At 42.1% G+C, this 24,478-nt stretch overlaps 2 protein-coding genes across 2 annotated transcripts in view; one reads left to right on the top strand and one right to left on the bottom strand.

Annotated features, from left to right (window-relative positions):
• Nucleotides 1–1,684, bottom strand: part of psmd12 (proteasome 26S subunit, non-ATPase 12) — a 51,540-nt gene extending 49,856 nt beyond the window's left edge. The window contains exon 1 of the mRNA XM_060918928.1: nt 1,463–1,684. Within this exon, the coding sequence (XP_060774911.1) occupies nt 1,463–1,570 (108 nt within the window). The 5' untranslated portion in view covers nt 1,571–1,684. The remainder of the gene's footprint in view (nt 1–1,462) is intronic.
• Nucleotides 1,685–1,730: 46 nt separating this feature from the next.
• Nucleotides 1,731–24,478, top strand: part of ppp1r12c (protein phosphatase 1, regulatory subunit 12C) — a 76,022-nt gene continuing 53,274 nt past the window's right edge. The window contains exons 1-4 of the mRNA XM_060918927.1: nt 1,731–2,264; nt 14,785–14,959; nt 20,645–20,775; nt 23,403–23,521. Of these exons, the coding sequence (XP_060774910.1) occupies nt 2,086–2,264; nt 14,785–14,959; nt 20,645–20,775; nt 23,403–23,521 (604 nt within the window). The 5' untranslated portion in view covers nt 1,731–2,085. The remainder of the gene's footprint in view (nt 2,265–14,784; nt 14,960–20,644; nt 20,776–23,402; nt 23,522–24,478) is intronic.

Below are 24,478 nucleotides of genomic sequence, written 5' to 3'. Positions count from 1 at the left end.
TGCGCAGGGCCGGAGTGCGCACCCTCCAGAGGGCACTCGCTGTTCAGGGCGGAGTGATTTGGAGCGCAGGATGCCTGCGGAGCCGAGCGTATCCGTGTATTAGGCTTGCCATCCTTCTACTTGCAAGTGGTGAGCCTTGCGCATGCCCTAAATGCACTGGGATCATGTTACGCGCCGTCTGAAATGCACTGGGATCATGTTACGCGCCGTCTAAAGTCATGTGATTAGCGTATCCGCGTATTGGCGTTGCTGTGTGCACGGCTAACGGTTTTAGTGTAAACGCGAATCGTTTTAAGAACGTTAATCTGATGATCCGCTGATTCGACGTAATGTAAACGTAGCCTCAATTGACTGTAGGTGTGAATGTGAGTGTGAATGGTTGTCTGTGTCTATGTGTCAGCCCTGTGATGACCTGGCGACTTGTCCAGGGTGTACCCCGCCTTTCACCCGTAGTCAGCTGGGATAGGCTCCAGCTTGCCTGCGACCCTGTAGAACAGGATAAAGCGCCTAGAGATAATGAGATGAGATGAGATTCAGACTGGTGGTAAATTCAGACCGTGACACCGGTTTAAAAGTTAACGTCGAGCCCTGTACAGTACCGACTCGATAATGAACAAGTCAGAAAATAGAAATCTATAACAACATTTGTATGAAGGGGGAAAAAAAAAAAAACCACAGTGTGCCTAAAAAGACTTCTGCACAGTACTGTATACACTACCGTTCAAAAGTTTGGGGTCACCCAGACAATTTTGTGTTTTCCATGAAAAGTCACACTTTTATTTCCCACCATAAGTCGTAAAACGAATAGAAAATATAGTCAAGACATTGTTCTGGCCATTTTGAGCATTTAATCGACCCCACAAATGTGATGCTCCAGAAACTCAATCTGCTCAAAGGAAGGTCAGTTTTATAGCTTCTCTAAAGAGCTCAACTGTTTTCAGCTGTGCTAACATGATTGTACAAGGGTTTTCTAATCATCCATTAGCCTTCTGAGGCAATGAGCAAACACATTGTACCATTAGAACACTGGAGTGAGTTGCTGGAAATACACCTATGTAGATATTGCACTAACAGCTAGAACAGTCATTTAGCACATTAGCAATGTATAGAGTGGATTTCTAATTAGTTTAAAGTGATCTTCATTGAAAAGAACAGTGCTTTTCTTTCAAAAATAAGGACATTTCAAAGTGACCCTAAACTTTTGAACGGTAGTGTATTCGGGTTTGCTAACAAGCAAAGCTAAGCTTAGCTAGCTCAAGCCTTCATTAACATCTCAGCTGTCTAATAATGTTAGAATAAACTACGGTACAACCATAAAAGTGTGATTATTTCGGACAGTTTAACTGTAGTAAGTATTTGTGGTATTATTTATATTCAACTGGACAAGAAAGATCTTTAAAGTGAGCCGCTGAGGTAAAAAGCGGCGCTGCTGCATCATGACTCAGCCGTCCATTCAACTCACTTTAGCCATTTTCTCGCACTCGGGCAGCCGCTGGTCTACTGTAGCGCTGTAATCAATTTCCATCTTGACTATTTTCCCATCTGACCTCTCAGCTCTGTCGTCTGACATTTTGTTTGTTTGTTTTTTCACGACAACAAACTAAAAAATCCACTCGCTTTCACTCTACTAGCTACTAGGTTGTCAAAGAAACCGGAAGTACTTCACCGGAAGTCCGTAGCTCGAGCGCCGCCTAGCCGTGCGGAAAAGAACGCCATCTTTTTTTTTTTTTTTTTTTGACAGTGTTTGACAGGCGCGATGTCAAGTCGTTGTGCTTAAACCTTTTCCCCGGTCGATTTCTTTCTTTCGTCGGGGAGTCCAGACGATGTTAATTCAGCGTCCGGAGCTTTTTTGAGGCTGATATTATGTCAGAATTCAGTTGAAAACGCTTCCGTGGTCTGTAAAGAAAGCTCGCGCGCTAGCCGTGAACTTCCTCCAAGCGTCTTTGAATAAGGAAGTAGCTCAGTTAGCCAGCTAGCTAGCTCACGACATGTAAACATCGTAAATGGAGGGTGTGTCCGAGTGAATAGTTTTTTTCCTGATTTTTTTTTTTTCTTCTTCCTAGTGATTGTTTTTGGGGGGAGAGAATGGGCGACGCGGCGAAAGTTCAGCGTCGGGAGCAGTTAAAGCGATGGAACGGCTCCTCTACGGACAGACAGCCGGCCGCGCCGCGGAGACGCTGGCGGGATGAAGAGGAGGATAACCGGGAAGATGGAGCGCAGTTCGGAGACGGACACCCGGCTGACCGGCAACACGTCAAACGAAGGTGACGTAACTACTACTGATAATAATTTTGATTATAATAATAAGTGAAGTGGACAGTATTATTGTTATTTCAACCAACCACACCTTTTCAGTGTTGCTCAATAGCTGCGTTTCTTTCTCATCCCAGTCGGAAATCATGCAGCAGGTAGATCAGGAACAAGTTTCATTTGATCTTTTGCTTCTGTTTTATACCTTTAGTCCTCGATAACACACTATCTGACTCCTCATAAACTCTGATTTCTAGATTTATTCGATGCAGCATGTGTTAGGGCAAAGGTGGACCATATCATGAGCACCATAGAAGGTGTAACTAGGTGACTGGTCCTGGAGAACCCTGGTCCTGATGCACAGTTTTAGTCTTTTTCCTTTTCTCTTCTCTTCTCTTCACACACACACACACACACACACACACACACACACTTCTACTGTTCAACTGCAGTGGACCTGAGATCTCAAAGCCTTCACCTGTCCCTTACGCATCTCAGACACCAAACAAAAAACTGAGGGTTATTTTACACTTTACCCTACTGCTGGAACTAGGCTTAAATTCAGGAGCAAGATCAACGCAATTCTCCTGTTTTATATTAAACTTTGGTCAAATATCTGTTGCATTTTGCGCAAACTCTGATTTCTAGATTTATTCAATGCAGCATGTGTTAGGGCAAAGGTGGACCATATCATGAGCACCATAGAAGGTGTAACTAGGCGACAGGTCCTGGAGAACCCAGGTCCTGGAGAACCCTGGTCCTGGAGAACCCTGGTCCTGGAGAACCCTGGTCCTGGAGAACCCTGGTCCTGGAGAACCCTGGTCCTGGAGAACCCTGGTCCTGATGCACAGTTTTAGTCTTTTTCCTTTTCTCTTCTCTTCACACACACACACACACACACACACACACACACTTCTACTGTTCAACTGCAATGGACCTGAGATCTCAAAGCCTTCACCTGTCCCTTACGCATCTCAGACACCAAACAAAAAAATGAGGGTTATTTTACACTTTACCCTACTGCTGGAACTAGGCTTAAATTCAGGAGCAAGATCAATGCAATTCTCCTGTTTTATATTAAACTTTGGTCAAATATCTGTCGCATTTTGCGCAAACTCTGATTTCTAGATTTATTCAATGCAGCATGTGTTAGGGCAAAGGTGAACCATATCATGAGCACCATAGAAGGTGTAACTAGGCGACAGGTCCTGGAGAACCCTGGTCCTGGAGAACCCTGGTCCTGGAGAACCCAGGTCCTGGAGAACCCTGGTCCTGGAGAACCCTGGTCCTGGAGAACCCTGGTCCTGGAGAACCCTGGTCCTGGAGAGTGGCGTGCACAGACATTTTGGGGGGCAAGTGCTCTGGGGGGAAAAAAGGGCACTTTTTTGCGCATGTGGAACACCTTATTATAAAAGTCTGAGATTTAACCCTCCTCTTGTGTTCATAATCATATCAAAGTTTTAGGTATTTTTCTGTAGTTCCATCTTTAAAAAGTCTGATAAAGTCTGAAAGTCTGATCTTCCCGTCACTGACTTGAGTCTCAAGACTGTTTATTCACAGATTTCCGTGAGATCATCTTAAAATTTGTAACGAAATATACACACTCAATGGGCTCAACGGAGCTCTCCTTTATTTGCATAACGGCGTCCATACTAGCATAACGTGATATTCTTAATCATGTTATAAAAACAGGTCGGAATTGATGGAGAGTGGGGTTGCCTCAATGGTTTAGGCTACATTTAAAATATTGTTCAGTTTGTTTCTCCATATGGAAAGGGAGCAAATAAGCTGGCAAAGGCTGCCATGTGCAGTTGTTTCTGTATGCGATGGGCTACTTCACGACAAAATAATTACAGCTTGGGCTTAGAGGGCAAACAATACATTTTCACTCGATTCATGTGTTACCTGGCTGGTGGGGCAGGGGAAGAGCTGACTGACTGCCCGATGTGTTGTCTGCGCTACGACAAGGCCGTGGCTTCTAGGACGCTATGCTGCTGCAACCTCACATTGAATGCACTGCAAGCTTGTTCACGTGACAGAGCAAGAGAGACAGAGGTCCGGTGTGTGTGCGGAGGGGGCACACATCGGGACATTATTTTCACACACGCTTTTAATGCCGCGGCTTTTCTAAAAGATCATGTCGACATTGGCCTCAGTAAACTGTAAAAAAAAAAAAAAAATTCAAAAGGGCACTTTTTTGGGCAGAGGGGCAGGTGCTTGAGCACCACCTCGTGTCTATCTGTGCACGCCACTGGTCCTGGAGAACCCTGGTCTTGATGCACAGTTTTAGTCTTTTTCCTCTTCTCTTCTCTTCACACACACACTTCTGCTGTTCAACTGCAATGGACCCGAGATCTCAAAGCTTTCACCTGTCCCTTACGCATCTCAGACACCAAACAAAAAAATGAGGGTTATTTTACACTTTACCCTACTGCTGGAACTAGGCTTAAATTCAGGAGCAAGATCAACGCAATTCTCCTGTTTTATATTAAACTTTGGTCAAATATCTGTCGCATTTTGCACAATACCAGAAAAATTCAGTTGAAATCGAGCCATTTGATGCAAATTGGTCTGCCTCTGAAAAAACTTGGCATTTGGATTTCCCGGGAAACATTGATTTTCGTGACGTCGCGTGCGGGACGCCTCGTTCTGAATCCTACGTCAGCGCTGGTTCGTTTATGAGAAAACGACCTGGTGGTTTTCTGCAAATTTCTTCAACGTTATCACGTAATTATTAAAATGGTTAACAGATGTATCGTACGAGGGTGTAGCAACACCAATCATGATGGGATTAGTACTCATCGTTTCCCAAAAGACCGGACAATGAGAGAGAAATGGGAGCGCTTGGTCTACACAGGCTGTGCACTGAAACCGTGCAAAGCTCTCGCAGCCTGCTGGCGCTTCCGCAGGTAACGTCACGAATCTGGCTCCAGACTCCCTTGGGATTTTTCCAGACGCGTTTTATTTTATTTTTTTCTGCTGTAGACAGATGGCCTTGTGCAAAATTACCCTTCTGGAGGAGTGTGTAAAGGGACATACTTTCATATAAAAAAAATAAAAATTGGTCCAGAATATGCACTTTTACCCCGAACCCTAGATTTCTGAATATGCAGTACGGTAAACTGTAAAGTATCCAAAAATGAGTTTTAGACAGATTCTTGTTTGTCGCTTTGTGGTAAACAACTAATTTCTTTTGATGACTGTTCTAGTTTTCTATTCATCCAGTTAAATGCTCCCTATGTCCCACTCTGAAATGTGGGTCTCGCTGTACATTTGCACCAAACATCTCATCTCATTATCTCTAGCCGCTTTATCCTGTTCTACAGGGTCGCAGGCAAGCTGGAGCCTATCCCAGCTGACTACGGGCGAAAGGCGGGGTACACCCTGGACAAGTCGCCAGGTCATCACAGGGCTGACACATAGACACAGACAACCATTCACACTCACATTCACACCTACGCTCAATTTAGAGTCACCAGTTAACCTAACCTGCATGTCTTTGGACTGTGGGGGAAACCGGAGCACCCGGAGGAAACCCACACGGACACGGGGAGAACATGCAAACTCCACACAGAAAGGCCCTCGCCGGCCACGGGGCTCGAACCCGGACCTTCTTGCTGTGAGGCGACAGCGCTAACCACTACACCACCGTGCCGCCTTGCACCAAACATGATTTTTTTTTTGGTTGTCACTTTACACACCTTGTTCCTTTTTCCAAGCCTCCTTTGGTTGAGGAAAAAAATGGTTGGAGTTTGTTTTGAAGCCGGAGGAGTTTGTGCAAGATGGTTATTATATAACGGACATGTTTCAGAGAATTTTTTTCATCGCCCAAGTGTTGCTTTCTCAGTCTGATCGAGAACATGATTCCGTCTTTATGTCCTCAACATCAGGAAGAGTAAGTAATATTGTTTTAGAGTAGCGTAATATTTAAAAAAAAAAAAATTAGCCAAGCCTACCACTTGGATGCGTCACATCACCCGGTGATGGCTTTGCAGCTCTTCGTCAGCATCAACACCGCTGACTGTAGACCTCGGGTCAGACGTGTATGACCTTACTCCAAAAACGCACAACACATTTTCATCTCCCATATTGTCCTCGTGAGCATAGAGAGTTGTAAAATCCTCCTCTTTAAACTCTGTTCTTCATGTTTAATTAGCTCACTAAGCTTCCGTGAAGTTGCTGAAGTTGACATTTATCGACAGCGACTGGCTGTTGTGTAAATCTGTCAAGTGCCTCAACACATCCTCACTTCAGGTTTCAAAAGGAAACACATAATCAGGTGGAATCAAAAGGAACATGAATCGACATTTTAAAACCCTGACTATTGTATCATGTGATGAACTACAGCAGACAGTATTCAAGCAGAACTTTACAAAGCACACCATATTGTATGTAAAGAATAAAACACTTGGAGTATGTGTGTTAGTCATACCCTGTGAAAGAGTACATCACGAGCGAAACAATAGCATCTTATCTCATCTCATTATCTCTAGCCACTTTATCCTGTTCTACAGGGTCGCAGGCAAGCTGGAGCCTATCCCAGCTGACTACGGGCGAAAGGCGGGGTACACCCTGGACAAGTCGCCAGGTCATCACAGGGCTGACACATAGACACAGACAACCATTCACACTCACATTCACACCTACAGTCAATTTAGAGTCACCAGTTAACCTAACCTGCATGTCTTTGGACTGTGGGGGAAACCAGAGCACCCGGAGGAAACCCACGTGGACACGGGGAGAACATGCAAACTCCACACAGAAAGGCCCTCGCCGGCCACGGGGCTCGAACCCGGACCTTCTTGCTGTGAGGCGACAGCGCTAACCACTACACCACCATGCCGCCCCGAAACAATAGCATAAATCTGCAATATTGAATTACATGACCTTAATACGATAAATTTGTGGTTTGCATTTGACACTAATGTCGGCGCTGCTGCTAAAGAAAATCGAGCAACAGCTTCTGACCAATCAGAATTGAGAATTCAGCCCTGCTGTGGGATAAAAATGAGATAATAAATATTTAAAAAAATGAGTGATCTAGCAAGTAAACTCAACAAAAATAAAAACTTTACACTCGTTTCAAAGTCAATAATTTGAACATTTTGGAAAATAGGTTTGAAATAACGATTGTATTTAATTATCTTGTCATTAAAGATGCTATAGCATACAGATCATGTTTGTCATGGAATCGGTTCCACCGGAAATGCGACGACAATGTCCATGATCAAAAACTGTGCGTCACAACTTAATGAAATCATGTCAATATCGGGTGTGTCCTCCATGGGCGTTCACAACTGCGATACAACGTCTCCTCATGGATTGGATGATGCGTCTGAACACAGCTTGGGGAATGCGCCGCCATATTTGTACCAACATGGCACCAAGCTCCTGCAAGTTCTGTGGAGGGTTCCTGTGGTGCCAGTTTGATGGAGACGTGTCTGGAGATTATGGATGGTCTGTCGACTGCATCCCATAACCCTCGCAACGTCAGTGACGGATGTTCCCGTATTCAGCATGCCAATGGCACGTTCACGCTGAATGTTTGACAGTCGTGGCATTGCAAATTAACGAATAATTAACCATAAAACCTTGTTTTTCTGAGATGACGCTCTACTCTGCTACCGTGAGATCAATTGCACGTGTATCAATAGGTCACGTGGAAACGTGATTTTAGCGTGCAGTGCTCTCGCACGTGCTACGTAGGCCCGACCAGTAGAATGAATGTGTGACGTAATGCCCTTGACAATGCATTGAACCATAATCACAACAAGAACTCTTTCAAGAAAAGTTTCTAAACACTATTTGAAAAATAATAAGTGTCAAGTTTTTATTTTTGCTGAGTATGTTTTTGATCTACGTTCCGACTCTCACCTATGGTCATGAGCTTTGGGTAATGACAGAAAGAACAAGATCGCGGATACAAGCGGCTGAAATGAGTTTCCTTCGCAGGGTGGCTGGGCGCTCCCTTAGAGATAGGGTGAGAAGCACAGTCACTCGGGAGGAGCTCGGAGTAGAGCCGCTGCTCCTCCACATCGAGAGGAACCAGCTGAGGTGGCTCGGGCATCTTTTTCGGATGCCTCCTGGACGCCTCCCTGGGGAGGTGTTCCAGGCATGTCCCCCCGGGAGGAGGCCCCGGGGAAGACCCAGGACACGCTGGAGGGACTATGTCTCTCGGCTGGCCTGGGAACGCCTCGGTGTTCTTCCCGAGGAGCTGGCCGAGGTGTCTGGGGAAAGGGAAGTTTGGGCTTCCATGCTTAGACTGCTGCCTCCGCGACCCGGTCCTGGATAAGCGGAAGAAGACGAGACGAGACGAGATGTTTTTGAAGCCTCACAGCTCCAGGGTCACCGGTTCGATCCGGAGCTTGGAAAACTGTCTGTTTGGCTTTTCATATGGTCTCCCCTTGTCCGCATAGGTCTTCTGGTTTCTTCACTCCTCATCATACAGTCTCTCCAGAGTTCTAGGTGAGCTGTCGTCTTCAGCTCACCCTAATGGGGTTTAGGTTTAGGGTGGCCATGTCAAAATCTTGATTCTATGGTCAGTGAATCATTTTATTTTCCGGATGATCCAACCATGAGTCAGGTGTAACTTCTTGGCAGAGGCAGCCAGCTTTTTTTTTTAATTGGAAAATGTCCCGGTGCTTTATGGAGTCCATGATGTCATGTTTGGAGGAAAAACACCCCCACACTTGCTTCACATTACTTTTGTCTCAGCTGACCATAGGATCTGGTTCCAGTCAAATTCCATGCATTTACTTTTCTGGTGAGATGAAACAAAGTTTTTCTTCTGGAACACCTTCCAGATAGTTTGTTGGTGACTAATTGTAGATTTGGAGACTCTGTGATGCCAAAATCTATCGCCAACTGTCATCCTTGGAGACACTGTTGCCTGTCTAAGTATCCTCGTTGGTGTGCCTGGGGGAAGAATACACACGTATAATCTTTCAGGCTGCTTTCTTTATCGCTCCGGTTGGTTCAAGCTTCATAATTACTGCCCCAGCAATGGATATGGGGACTTTCAGGCATGTAACTACTTTTATAGCCTGTCCCTGATTTCTGATTGTCCACTATTTGGCAAATGATTAAGGGAATTTGGGCTGCGTGTTTACTCAAGTGAAACAGGAAGGCATGGATGGTATTGGTTGAAAGATGTTTGTACTCACCTGACCATCACAGCCACGTGTGCTTGTAGAACATCCCAGTCCAGATTTAGCCTCCCTCCCTTTGCTGTTCTAAGCACCTCTGCTGTTCTGGGAAGGCTTTGGAATTTTGGCTGTGGGGTTTTCAGCCACATGTGCATTAGTGAAATCGGGCACTGATGTTGGGTGAGAAGGCCTGGTTGGCGTTCCAGTTCATCCCAAAGGTGTTCAATATGGGTTGAGGTCAAGGCAGTCAAGTTCTTCTACTCCAACCTTGGCAAACCATGTCTTCATGGAGCTCACTTTGTCCATTGTCATGTTGGAACATGTTTGGGTCTCTTAGTTTCATCTCATTATCTCTAGCCGCTTTATCCTTCTACACGGTCGCAGGCAAGCTGGAGCCTATCCCAGCTGACTACGGGCGAAAGGCGGGGTACACCCTGGACAAGTCGCCAGGTCATCACAGGGCTGACACGTAGCCACAGACAACCATTCACACCTACGGTCAATTTAGAGTCACCAGTTAACCTAACCTGCATGTCTTTGGACTGTGGGGGAAACCGGAGCACCCGGAGGAAACCCACGGGGAGAACATGCAAACTCCACACAGAAAGGCCCTCGCTGGCCACGGGGCTCGAACCCGGACCTTCTTGCTGTGAGGCGACAGCGCTAACCACTACACCACCGTGCCGCCCCTCTTAGTTCCAGCGAAAGGAAATTGTAATGGTACATGATGTAAAGACATCCCAGATAGTTGTGTGCTTCCAACTTTGTCGCAACAGTTTGGGGAAAAACCACTTTTGGCCAAATGGCGAATAGGAACATTTTGTGAAAAGAATAGCCAATGTTTTGGTTGATTAATGACATTTGGGGTAATTTATGATGTAAATTTGATTAGACTAGCACTGTTACTATGACAACTAATCTACTTTTTCATGTGGAATAACAGCCATGATGCATTGAAATGCTGAAGGAAGGGGCTGGGGGGGGTGTCTACTCCTCAGAAATGTTCAGAGCAAGCCTTAACAAGCTCTTAATGCAAGATTAGGCAGGGGAAAAGATATAGGACGACAAAAAAAAAGGTTTCAGGGATAGTAAAGTCAAAAATCATGCATTAGTCATGACTTGGTATATGGAATGTTAAATGTGTAGTTTCTGGGGTTATACATTTCATTAGCCTTGCACTACCTTGGATTTAAAGGTAAAAATGTTACGTTTAGTTTAGGAAATTAGTTTTGGACAGGAAGGCGATATTTTGGCACCAATGAGTCACAGCATAGTGCATCACAATTTAATCGATTCGGATGTCTGTCTTGAAAAAAATCAGATTCCTGTCACACAGGACTTTTTTTTTTTTTTTTAACCTTATCAAATGAACATTCCTTTGGCATTGTGTGTGTGTTTTTTTTTTTCTCTTGCTCTTTCTCTTTTTACCCCCGTACCTCCCTGTCCCTCAGTTTCAGAGAATCTTTTTTACACGTATACAAAATGTAGTGACTCACCTAAGCTATATTTAGTTTGACATTTGCTTCTTTACTTTTGCACTGGAGCTAAAAGGCGAATATGGTAATGAAAGCGCATCTCATCCAAAATCTTATACTGTACATGCCAAGCATGTTTTTAATTTTCCATCTTATTTAAAAAAATTATAATAAATTAAGTCTTTTGCTTTGAAAATAGTTAGACGAATCAGCACCGAGGATGATTCTAGGGTTTAACCCTTCCAGTGCTTCAGCCCCCAGTGAGAATATATGATGATATGAAAAGAGACGGTTTATGGTATATAGTCTGCGGCGCACCGTATATGCAATGTTGGCTGGTATTAGCTGGCTCGGTAGGTTTAAAAAAATGTGAGGCTTGAATTGCTTAACTTCAGTTTATCAGTTACTGTTGCCCAAAGCTAAGACTCCTCAAGAACAGCTTCTTTCAACCTGGCAAACAACAAAAAAAAAAACAGTACAAACATAGCAGTACATTTTGATCCAAATGTACTTTAGCAAAATCGGTTTTCTCTCCACACGGCTGATATTTCACTGATATTCTGCTGCTGTGCAAAAAGTGACTGAAGCCATGGTGGGGGGAAAAAAAGCTGCCACAGTCGTGGGATTTTTTTTTTAAAATATGAGCAATTCCAGCGTTATGGACGTGACACTTGAACTCAAAATGGCAACAAATGACCCAGTGCATGTTTTATTGTCTCCCAGTATTCAAACAGGTGTTGCATATTTTAAGGCTGTACCATACTGGAGAAGTGATAGAACAAGAACAATTCCCATAGTACATCTAGGGCATGCCAGAAAACGCCAATAAAAGATGCGTTATGGATGTGACAGAAAAAGTATCACTTTTCTTGGGTGACTGTACATTTTTATCAAACTCTGTGAAATTGTAAACCTAATGTCGAAATGGAGATATCCATCTGATAGAGGGGTCCAAGGTGAATATTAAAAAATCTTTGTTTAAAATATTTTGTATTTCATGCAGAGTTTCGGAAGGAAAAGTCAGCGTTATGGATGTGACGAAATTCCGTTATGGATGTGACGCGTCTGAAATAGACATGGCATATGTTTAGAAAATCAGCAATTTAACCACCATAACCCTTTGAAAAACTCTCTAAATATCAGCTAAAACTATCAAAGTTCTTCAATAATATTTAGGATGGCTATTGTTTTGCTGTTTTGTGGATTTTAGCATACATTTCTGTGGCTTGTGGCAATAATATAGAATTGTACATGATCAAAGTTGATTTTAGCTTGGGTTTTACATTATAAGAAAGAAAGACTGACAGTGACATATTAGGTTGGTTACAAATTGGTTCAACTTATTCACATCTGTAAAATACAGGCCTAGGTGATATCTCTGGGAGTGGTTTTGATGTATTACATGTTGCTTTATTTTTGCATGGTGAGGTTGACATTTACATGGAATTGCCCATTACCTGTATGTTTGTTTTGGTTTAATTATTTTCTAATGATCACTGTTACCATTATTTGTAAAATCCTACGGTAGATCTGAAACTTCATCGTGTCCTATTTAATCTTTTTGGGTCATCATTTTCATCCCCCCTTCTCTTATTATCGATGCCACCAAAATGCTTCATCCGAAAACGTTGAGAAATGGCACCTTTGTGTTTCCAGCTGAAGTTTTACAGTGTCATCCGTAACAAATATAGGCTTGGAAGCCCTTGAATGTTAAATCTTGTGCTGAATCTTTTTAAAATTGTAAAACATTAAAGTAACTAGGGCGGCACGGTGGTGTAGTGGTTAGCGCTGTCGCCTCACAGCAAGAAGGTCCGGGTTCGAGCCCCGTGGCCGGCGAGGGCCTTTCTGTGCGGAGTTTGCATGTTCTCCCCGTGTCCGCGTGGGTTTCCTCCGGGTGCTCCGGTTTCCCCCACAGTCCAAAGACATGCAGGTTAGGTTAACTGGTGACTCTAAATTGACCGTAGGTGTGAATGTGAGTGTGAATGGTTGTCTGTGTCTGTGTCAGCCCTGTGATGACCTGGCGACTTGTCCAGGGTGTACCCCGCCTTTCGCCCGTAGTCAGCTGGGATAGGCTCCAGCTTGCCTGCGACCCTGTAGAACAGGATAAAGTGGCTACAGATAATGAGATGAGATGAGATAAAGTAACTAGATTGTAATTTTTTTTCCTTCTTCAATATTAATTTATGTCTATAGGCAATAAATAAACGTCTTCTTTATATAGTTTCTTTCCTTCTGTTTTACTGGTAGTTTGTTAGCAACCCAAAATATCGTGACAAATATCTTGTCTTTAAAGATCTCATCTCATCTCATTCACTACGTTCAGACTGCAACCTGAAACGACCCATATCCGATTTGTTGTGAAATCTGATTTTTTTGTTAGGCCGTTCACATTACCAATTATATGAGACTTGTATGCGATCTCCAATATGAACAGAAAACGACCCAAAAGTGTCCCGCATGCGCAAATTGACACGTAATAAGCACATCTACGGAATACGTAAACAAAAAAAGCGCACTCTTCATGTTTAATGATTTCTTTTTTTGTTTGTTTGTTTAATTATCTGGTTAGTGTTAAAGTGTGAGGTCTCGTGTGTGTTTTTGTTTCTGAACTGAAATGGAAACGTGTAGCCTGGTAACGAGGGTTGACTCCTAAATGTCTCTCTAATTTCTATATAAGTGCACTACATGTTACTAGGAAGTAATGGATTTTTAAACTCTATATAGTGCACTCAAGCTTCAGTAGGCAGTCATTTGGGATACGGCCGCTGTATTACCAAACTCTTAATTCAGGCTTAATAATTTGCACATATTTATTTCGTCATATTAATAAACTTTTTCTACATTTTTATAAATATTTATTTAGATTGTTTATAGCCAGCTGAATTCTGCAACTTCTCTCAGCGCTGGCTCAAGGTGCAGAAACACCAGTGCAGTTTGCGATGGAGATGAGGCGAGACCTGGCGATGTGGTACAGGATGGTTTTAAGTTATAAATCAGTTATAGAAACTGTTTTATTTAATCAGGCTAACGGATAAACATCCAGGTCCCTACCAAATCCACCATTAGCTTGATCAATTCTATAAAAGTCTATTTAAATTCTGAAAACTGTACAAATGTTGTTTTCCACCAAAGAGGCGGGATTAGCCAACGCAGAATAGTGATGTTTGTCTCTTGTTGATGACGTGTAGGTCGCATGAATGCGACCTGTCCGGTCAGACTGCAGTCGCATGTGAAAATAACGGATATGCATCGGATTTAGGACCACATATCCAAGCGGCCTGGGTCGCATGTGGAAAAATCGGATCTGTTTCGTTCAGATTGTCAATAACAAATCGGATACAGGTCGCATATGGGCAAAAAAATCGGATATGGGTCATTTCAGGGTGCAGTCTGAACGTAGTCATTATCTCTAGCCGCTTTATCCTTCTACAGGGTCGCAGGCGAGCTGGAGCCTATCCCAGCTGACTACGGGCGAAAGGCGGGGTACACCCTGGACAAGTCGCCAGGTCATCACAGGGCTGACACATAGACACAGACAACCATTCACACTCACATTCACACCTACGGTCAATTTAGAGTCACCAGTTAACCTAACCTGCATGTCTTTGGACTGTGGGGGAAACCGGAGCACCCGGAGGAAACCCACGCGGACACGGGGAGAACATGCAAACTCCACACAGAAAGGCCCTCGCCGGACCTTCTTGCTGTGAGGCGACAGCGCTAACCACTACGCCACCGTGCCGCCCGTCTTTAAAGATCATGATGTGATATTTCTGGATATCAGTCACAACTAATTGTTCTGGCTGATTCACTACATTTGGGTTAATGCTGATTGTTGCCTGTCACGACGCTATAACGCACCAAAATTAAATTGGCTCTTGAGAAACTAATAGAGCTGTCATTGTGTGTGTCAGGAGGCATGTTCGATTTGAGAGGACGGCGGAGTTCCTGGCTGTCTGTGCCAGCGGCGACACCGAGGAGGCGAAGGAGATGCTGAACGAGGTGCGAGTTATAAGTGATGGGGACAAAACTTCTGGAGAAGACGTGGTCAACTGTTCCAATGCCGACGGAATCACAGCACTGCACCAGGTGCATGAATTTTCAGTGTGACGTTTTGTTTCTGACCTTCAAGCACTTAAGCATTGTGTGCCACTACTAATTTGCACTGAATGGCTTTACCTCTGTTCTAAAACTGTTTCTCATAATTTTTTTTTCTTGTGTGTGTGTGTTTTATCACATTTGACCCAAAAATCATCTCGGGGCAGAAATAATTGTAATTGCTTGTATGCTACAACTAGAGAACACTAATGCTGCATTCACGTTATATAAGGAATTAATAATAATTGCCTTCTGGGGAAAACATTTGGGGTTTTAAACCACCTCAGAGTGGAAAATCCAAGTTGGAATTTTGGGGACTTTCTGACGGCCCTGATTTCGCCAGTTAAATCCAGAAGTTATGTATGTACGTACCGTATATGTAGTCCAGAGAAAGCCATAAAATGATAATTTTAGCATTTGTATAGGTAATCGTATGGGGCCGAGTAAAATTAAGGATTAATTTCACGAGTGATTTCGAAGTTTTGATAATAGCCCGAGTTGCTTTTTCAAAACTTTGACATCACGAGTGAAATTGAGCCTTAATTTTATGAGGAACCATACGATTACTTGTTTATAATATACAGGGCCAAATTCATACTTCGGAAGCCATTCAAGTTCACGTTATTTGTCATTCACGTTTTCCGAACCAATCAGGGCGCGAGACTATCTTGCACGTTTGAATCAGTTTCTAAAGCGTCTTTCATCATGACACGACAACACGACACAAGGATTTTGGACAGGATTTTAACATCTTTCAGGATTGATCCCGGATATTTCTCTTGTCTCAGATGCCGATCCGATGCTGCCTGCATTACTTTAAGAGAGTCTGGTTCGTAGTTTTCCCCATTTTCTTTCCTCACTTCTGCATAAAACTGCGATAGCACCTTGTCTAACTCACAGCATTCATACGCCACTAGAGAGTCGTTTATTTGTCTTTCTGCGGCCCGTTTCTTAAACACAGAAAGCCAAAAATTCCTACTTCTTTTGCAGGGATGAGAGTTTTCCGCTTTTCGGCGGATTTCCGCTTTTTCTGAGCGAAAATCGATATTATGCCAAATCCGTTGAGATTTTTTTTTCATTGAGGGGGTTGGGGTATGTTCCTTCGTGATATTCAAGCGTACGACGATGTTACATGTTTACATTTTTGCCATCTTTAGTCTCGCTAAGTCTCGCGGTAGAATACGTGTTATCTACAATGTAATTGGCCAAAACATCGCTGGCGAGAGCATGATAGCCAATCATAACAGTTCTTACAAGAGTGTGGGAGAGAACAAAAGCCAATCATAACAGTTCTTACAAAAGTACCTGCATCTGTTCTATTTTATCGAAACTTGCACATGTTCATCGTCGCTGCGCTTCAAAAATACGTTTCTCTTTCGTATCGGCTTTTTTACTCAAAATGCCGAATACGATTGACAAGCGAGACGAAGCGAAGGTACGTGAAATCGATGCTGGTATAAAAAACAGAGAGGACTGACAAGCTCTTGTCTTTGGCCAAAAGGCTGAAGAAGTTGTTGAAATTATTAAATGAAAATGAGAAGTGACTTGATTTAATACATTGAACATGTATATGATGGTCAGTAAATCTGAATTAATGCTGACAGTTTTGAAAACTTAAATATTTCAAAAGACTTTGAAATCATATGCAACTAATGAGGACATAGGGCGACTGACCTTTTCTCCCTAAGAAATTTTATTTAATAGATGAACATTTTGATAATTAATAAAACTTACGTTTAATGTGAATTTAGTTTGTCATTTTTGTTGATCATAAATTATAACCATACCCTTGAATGTAGAATGTGATTTTATTTTGAATTCAAACAATACTCCTATTGATTTGAAACATATTTTCATGTAAATATTAGTGCTGTCAAGCGATTAAAATATTTAATCGCGATTTATGTCGCGACTGTCATAGTTAACTCGCGATTAATCGCAATTTAATCGCACATTTTGGTCACACGAAAAACCATTGTAATTCTCTTACCAGCATAAAAAAGTGAATGGGCTTGTTTTGTACCAATGTTTTTCTTATTGCAAAGCATAACACGTCTTGACACAGCCACTGCAAACTGAAACCTAAGCTGAGCACCGGGGCTCTTCGTCCCGAGACTAACAAGAGAACCATGAGTGAAGTAATCTACTGTTTGAATTAGTCTCTAATCAGAGAGACAGGTTACACAGTGACGGTAGGCTTGACATGCTCGATTATAATATAAAGTACACTATTATATTAACTTTAAGTTGTTCGTTGATAAATATTGCACTGAATCTGATCTTTACTGTTTCAGCTCACTTAAGACATTTTGTACTTTTACACTTTCTGCCTGTTGATGCGTCGCGCTGTCCAATCAGAGGCAGCCAAATTTGCATATTACAGGAAGGATTTCTGGGATAGCATTGAGTTTACAGTTCAGAGGGATCTGGCTTCTTTAGACGCTGTCTTCTTAAAACTGAATAAATATTTAAAAAGAGCCAAATGAGCCAGTCTTTTGAACGGCTCTTTTCAAAGAACGGATCACAAAGATGCGGATCCCATCAAAGAGCCATAAATCCCATCTCTACTAGCGCGCCCTGCCCGCGCTGATTCTTTGAGGGAGGAGGGCAGAGGACTCTGGCTGTGCGGGGCGTGGCTAGCTGCTATCGTTTTTCTAAGCAAAGTCTCTGTTCCAAGTTCCTGGCAGTTTCAAAAGCTTATGAAAAACCTACATCATGTCACAGAGCGTTAATCTCGCGATAAAAAAATTATCGCCGTTAAAATTGAGTCAAGTTAATGCGTTAATAACGCGACATTTTTGACAGCACTAGTAAATGTATAAAAAAGACAACAGATTTTTTATCTGCTACAGCTCAGATTGCAGGAAAAGTGGTTTGTAAGGCCTTATTTTTCAAAATTTTCCTGGGGGGGGTATCCCTCCTAGACCCCCGGCTTCGGGCGCCATCTTGTTTTCTGCTTTTTTGGTGACCACCCACTCTCATCCCTGCTTTTGGTATTTTTTCATTTTCGCTTGCAGCTTTCAATTGGTTTATCATTTCTTCGTCAAATATAGCGAAATGCAGCATTGCTGAGTCAGCAGAGTCGGCCATTTTGTTGACAAAATTTGCTAATTTTTGTAACCGTAACCAAGCAACGAACTAGCCAATAGCATTTCAGAAATATGGCCCTGTGTTAAAGGAAAAAAGCCCTCCTTGATTGACCAATCAGAATTGAGTAAACTGGCCCTCTGTATTATAAATATCAGTTACAGCTCGCCTCCTGCATTAGCTCCATTATAGATGAGGAAGAGATGTGCTCATATTTATTAGCAGGAACATGGTGATGTACTAATGCTAGCAAAGGTTAGATATAAACCACAAACTCCATTTTGATGTGGTGAAAGAAATGCCGGTGTCTGAACGCATTCGGGTCAGAATATTGGGAAAGTTCTCATCGTCGTGAAAGGATGTTTTTAGCACTGAAATCTACTGAGGGTTGTTTTTGGTTTTTGTTTTTTAGGGCGTATTCACACCTACGTTGTTTGGTCCGGACCAAACGAACCAAATTTCCCTTGGTCCGGACCTTTTGGGTTGGTCTGAATACAAACCTCCGAACTCTGGTCCGGACCAAACAAGCGGACCAAGACCGAGCTGCAAGGTCGGACTCGGTCCGGACCAAAGGAACCCTGGTGCGGATCTTTTGGAGGTGTGAAAGCAGACCGGACCTAATCCGACAGTTTTGCTTTTTTGTACCTCGGGAGCTTCCGTCGTTTGTCGAGCATTATGGGAAACAGAGTCTTGACACTCCACCGCAAAGTGCAAACACTGTTTCGGTTGTCAAGGGAACCTTACAACAGTCGTTCAGTCATTCAGACCAGTGGTAGGCTAGACTACAGAGTACAAAAAATGAGTAGGGGGCGAACGTGGGCCGAGGAAGAAACGCGTACCCTTGTGGATATATGGGCAGATGTCCACATATCTGAGCTTTTGGAGAGAACGCACAAAAATGCCGACGTGTTTGCTGTATTCAGTGAGAAAATGAAGGAGAAGGGGTTCACGCGCTCCCCAGAACAATGTCGGCTAAAAGTGAAGAAACTCCGTCAGACCTACATTAAAATCAGGGACATTCTTTCAAAAAGTGGCGGCACTAGCGACGCAAAAAAGAAATTCATCTATTGCGTGAAGAGCCAGAACTGTCACAACATGATGTGCGCTCATCAGCGCTATCCTCCGTAGCCGCCTTGCCCTTTGTCGTCGTCGTTGATAAATTACTTGTACAACAGCATAGTAATCGCACAATTGTGAAAACAGTAAAAACTGGAAAAAACATATAGCTTTGATGACATTAAAAAGAATAACAGCACGGAAAGCCTCCATGACTACTTTTGAACTTAACGCTTTGTGCGCGTGTCGTCTCTGACCAATAGCTGAACGACCTCAGGGCGCGTGGCTTTGTTGACAGATTTTGGTCCGCTTACTAAAATGTACAGTGTGAAAGCGAACCGCACCAAAATGAAAAAATAAAAAAAACATTTGGTTCGGACCAAAGCAAGTGAACTATCGAACTATCCTGGTCTGAATACACCCTTAAACTCTGAAACAGAGTACATTTTCAGTGTCTAATGTTTAGTTCGTCGTACATCATTTAACTTGTTACCTGGTGTCGTTTAACTTAAGTAAAAAGTACCCAATGTTGTATAAATTTCAATTCAAAAGTTTACCTATGTACCTTTTCTTTTTTTCTTCTAGCTAGCTAACTAAAATAAGCAGCCTGCTAAACATCTGATACTGTGGCTGAGGAGAGAAACACCTACTAGCTAGCTACAAAGCCAGCTAATAAACTGTGTGCTAGCTTTTTATTAACATTTATCTGTCTCGGTAAACAATAGTAGAAATTAATATTGATTTTTTTTTTTTTTTTAAACATTGTGAAGAGAAGTCTTTTAACATAATTGATTTTCTGTGGTAACTTTTGCTCCCTAGCTAAGTTAGCAGCGTTAGCGCATGAAAAAAGAAGTTGCTAGCGCTGAAGTGAGACACACAGTACTGCACAAAAATGGCTTCCTACATAATGTTACACATAGTGTCGCTGAAACTGTGAATATTTTTTTTTCTAAATAACAATAAGTTGCACTTTATCATAAACCAGATTAGTAAGTCTGTTACTGAAGTGGTTTCAAGTGTGTAGCTATGGAAATGTTTTTAGACACGCTCGACCTTCATTATGTGTTAAGCCTAGGTCACAACCGGACGTACGATTTTTTTTGGCCGTGCGATTTTTGGCGTTTCCCAAATCGCTGCGTTTTTTTTTTTGTTCGTGGAGAAAGACGCACGTTGGCCGTAAATTTGTCTTGCAACCTGAAAAAAACGTAAGTGCCCGTAGAGTTTGTTTGACATGACAAAGAACCTCTGCGGCCGGTCTACGGCTCGAAAATCAGCACGTCACATGCGCGCCCTCCGTGCGTTTCTTGCGTTTTTTGCACGTAGACCGGCCATAGGAGCACGTACGGCCGGTTGTGACCGAGGCTTTAGCGACATTTCTTAGCTACAAACATGACTTGGTTTGATTGACTACATTTGGGGTATGGGGAAAGGTGTGTGTGTGTGTGGTTTTGTTTTTTGTGTAAAAACTGTTTCTTTAATCAGAGGTGTTTATTTTAACGCAGCTACTCATAGAGTTTGTGTGATGTCCCTCAGGCCTGCATCGATGGTAGTATCGAGGTGGTGGCTTTCCTCTTGTCTCGAGGTGCTAACGTAAACCAGGTGGACAACGAGGGCTGGACCCCACTTCATGTCGCAGCTTCCTGTGGGAACACGGAAATTGCTGAGTATGTATTTTATTTAGTGGGGCATAGCAGTAATTGCGTGCTGGCCTTTAATGATGCTATTTTTTGGCTCCCTCAGCAAACCGAATTGCTGATATCTTAGGCTAATGTTGGATGTCAATTTCTATTAACTGATAAGCTCCGTTGTTTTGTTTTATATGGTGGTGCATTTTCATGAGTCTAATTCTGTTTATACTACAGAAGGTTGGTTAATTTTTCTCAGAACAGCTAGGATAGTCGTGCCAGCTGTAATTCAAACCATAGGTGTACCGTATATAAACGTGGTATTTCCAAACACACATAAGAAAACACATGATCAGTGATAAAGTGAACATTTCTGTGAGGAGACGTTTTATCGGAAAGTTTTCCACCATGGGAAAGACTTCAGGATGACCGAGGACTTACAAGTAACAAGAAGACTTTGGTACAAAGCTGAAGGAATGCAAGCTTATAATACTAGAAAAGCACTCGGAGAGCGCAGACCTCCGCCAAGAATCCTTTAAAAAAATCCAGGATCCAGAAGGTGATCCGGATCACCGCCAAAATGTAATGGATTGTTACGTGTGCCCAGTCACACCTCTGGAAAAAATTTCAGAGCAATCCGTTCATAACTTTTTCCGTAATGTTGCTAACAGACAAGCCAACAAACCAACGCTACCGAAAACATAACCTCCTTGGCGGAGGTAATAAACAGACGTAAAAGAAAAGTCTGATTTCGAAATGCCTATCATTCAGAGATCACAACTTCGAGTCCCAGCAATGCCAGTGTGAGAAAAGCTGGCCAGGTAGCTTTGGTGGGAGGGGTAGCATACTCTCTCTCTCCTGTCAGTCATGGGGATCATGTATGTGGAAGAGGGTTGATGGCACTTTTCTCCAAGCGGGTTACACTGCCTTGATGCTGCATGAGCAAAACGATTTCTTTGGTAAATTAGATTGTAAAATGGTCTGGTGCAATGAAAGCATTTTGTTCTTAAGTCGAATAAGTGAATAAATGTGATTTAAATATTAATGATTTCATTAAATAATAATAAGTTATCATCTAAGCTTATGATAAGCCATTATAGTAGGGCTATAGTAGGCACATAAATAATGTGGGATTATTTACAAACACATTTTATGGAAAATATTCATATAAAACTCGTTAAAACAGTTTTAGTAGTCCACTATCTTGTTGCACAGTTGACAGTTTCTGTCATGTCAGGGCGATAGACGGCTGTAAGTGCAGGACAAGTTTTATTGAAAACACGCTAGCAGACACATCCAAAACAGACAAAGGCGGAGTCGAAAAACAGTAGTGGTCGAGCGAGGCACAGACAGGATGTCCGAAGTGATATATAATACTCACAGTCTAAAAACACACACAAGGTCAAAACCAGAAGAGCGATACAAAATACAAGGTTTTCGTAAAGTCCGTGTATGACTGAGAGTCCTTATATATTATTATGTGCTGTGATTGTGCTCTAATTAGGAACAGGTGCATGGTAATTTAGTCCTAATTGAATGCACACGCTTTGCAGTTTGCGCTGTGCGCGCCGAGCTTCAACGCGAGCGGAAATGAAAAGATGTAACCAGAAAACTGTTTGATATTCGATCGTAGCTATATAGTAATGATGTAAAGTGAAAACGCTGGTTCACTGCTGTCCACCAGGCACCCAGCAGAGTCACATCATAATAAATGTCGTGGTGGTGTTTCTGGCGCAGGGCACGCGGTGTCAAAGAAAGGAATAAATGTGTATTTGTAACTGCGATGCGTATCTCATTATTGATATCACGGTCATAAGACAATGCAGTAATTTAGTGATGCGAAATACATGACCCTACACAATTTGATGGTTCAATTGCTATAATATTATTCTATTCAGGTTGATTTTGTGCCCTTGCAAATATTTTGTTCATACACTCATCAGGAGCTCTGCTTTTAGGCACTGTCTATATATATATATATATATATATATATATATATATATATATATATATATATAATGAGTGAACTTATTCACCTAAAACCATTTCTTTTTTTACCATCAGGTCACAAAACATGTAATCTTTAATGAATGATATGTTAAAAGATAACTTTAATTTTCTGAGATGTAATAAAAACATATTTATATGCCAAAGTCAAGCCTATGAGTTCCAAAATGATGTCTGTTACATTACTTCTGTTACGATTGTCCATCTCGCGTCTGTTACAAATTAATTACAATCTAGCTATATACCATGTTAATCTTATTGAAAGAATGTGTATGTTTATTCTACTACACATGTTTATTAATTATATTTGCTAAAACATCACCTTCCTATGTTTCAAAAAGTAATTCTACATTGTTAAAATTGAGAATATATATGTCCACAACACTTCTGTTACGTTCTGACTTTGGCATATAAATATGTTTTTATTACATCTCAGAAAATTAAAGTTATCTTTTAACATATCATTCATTAAAGATTACATGTTTTGTGACCTGATGGTAAAAAAAGAAATGGTTTTAAGTGAATTTTTAAAAATACATTCATGTCCCCATTTCAGTACCCATAAGCGTGGAATCACTCATAAAATATTTATTTATTTTAAATTGACTTGCACTTTGTGTGTGTGTGTGTGTGTGTGTGTGTGTGTGTGTGTGTGTTAGATACTTGCTGCAGGAGGGTGCATGTCTGAGCTTGGTGAACTGTGATGGCGATGTACCGTTAGACATCGCTGAAGATGAAGCTATGGAGGCACTACTTCAGGAGTACACTCTGAAACAGGGTGAGTCCATGCGGTACACAGACGGGCAAAGAAAAAGACAGAAAGCTCTTTTTACCATGAGTAGCTCCTCACCCACTCAGCAAGTCATGCAGTGAATAATAGGGTGATGTGACACTGACGTCAATGTCCAGCAGTCACAAATACTTATGCGTTTGTTAGTCACTGTGATTGCATGACCGCGACTGGTGTTTTACAGGAACTGCTCGTAGTTGTGCTTTCAGTCCTCAATTAAAAAAAAAAAAAAGTCATGCAGTCAAAAATAACATTTACGCAAATTTTCCCTTATAGCAAGCTGCCTAGACACGTTTGGTGTGTGTGAGGTACCAGTATGCTTCTCTACTTTTTCACTTGAAGGCATGCATATAGGGCCTGGGTTAGCATCATGCAAACTGCATGTCTAACTCATCAAACAGTCACCTCGGATGATTCCTGGCTCTGTTACACTTTACTATAAAAAATGGACAAAAGGATAAGCTAAAAACAGAAGTAAATGCATTCTTATAGCCACTTGAAAATGACTTTCCTGCTCAGCCCCCAGACTTCATACCTGGGTAGGATGTTGGAAGATGATATTTAAATATATTTCTTTTTAGGATATGTAATTTGCTTTTGCGTGTCCAGATGGTGTTACCATCTCTCCTTAGGCAAATGAAAAATATAACGATAACCTTCCTTCATTTGTTCTCAAACATGTCTTGGCTCTGATTCATGACGTTTTTGGTAAGTAGGAATCTGTGTGTATATATAAACAGTGTTCTCCAGTGTTATTGTCACCTTTCATGAAAATGAACAAAAATTAATAGATTAAAAAAATCAATCATAGCAACACCAAGCCAGTCATCAGAGGTGGACAGTAACAAAGTACATTTACTTGAGTACTGTACTTAAAGTGCATATCACGGGTAAATTCAGGAGCAAGATCAATGTAATTCTCCTATTTCATATTAAACTTTGGTC

This window comes from Neoarius graeffei, chromosome 4 (genome assembly GCF_027579695.1).
Source record: "Neoarius graeffei isolate fNeoGra1 chromosome 4, fNeoGra1.pri, whole genome shotgun sequence".
NCBI classification, from domain to species: Eukaryota; Metazoa; Chordata; class Actinopteri; order Siluriformes; family Ariidae; genus Neoarius; species Neoarius graeffei.
The sequence above is the reverse complement of the archived record's forward strand: the minus strand, read 5'-3'. Positions and strand labels throughout refer to the sequence as shown.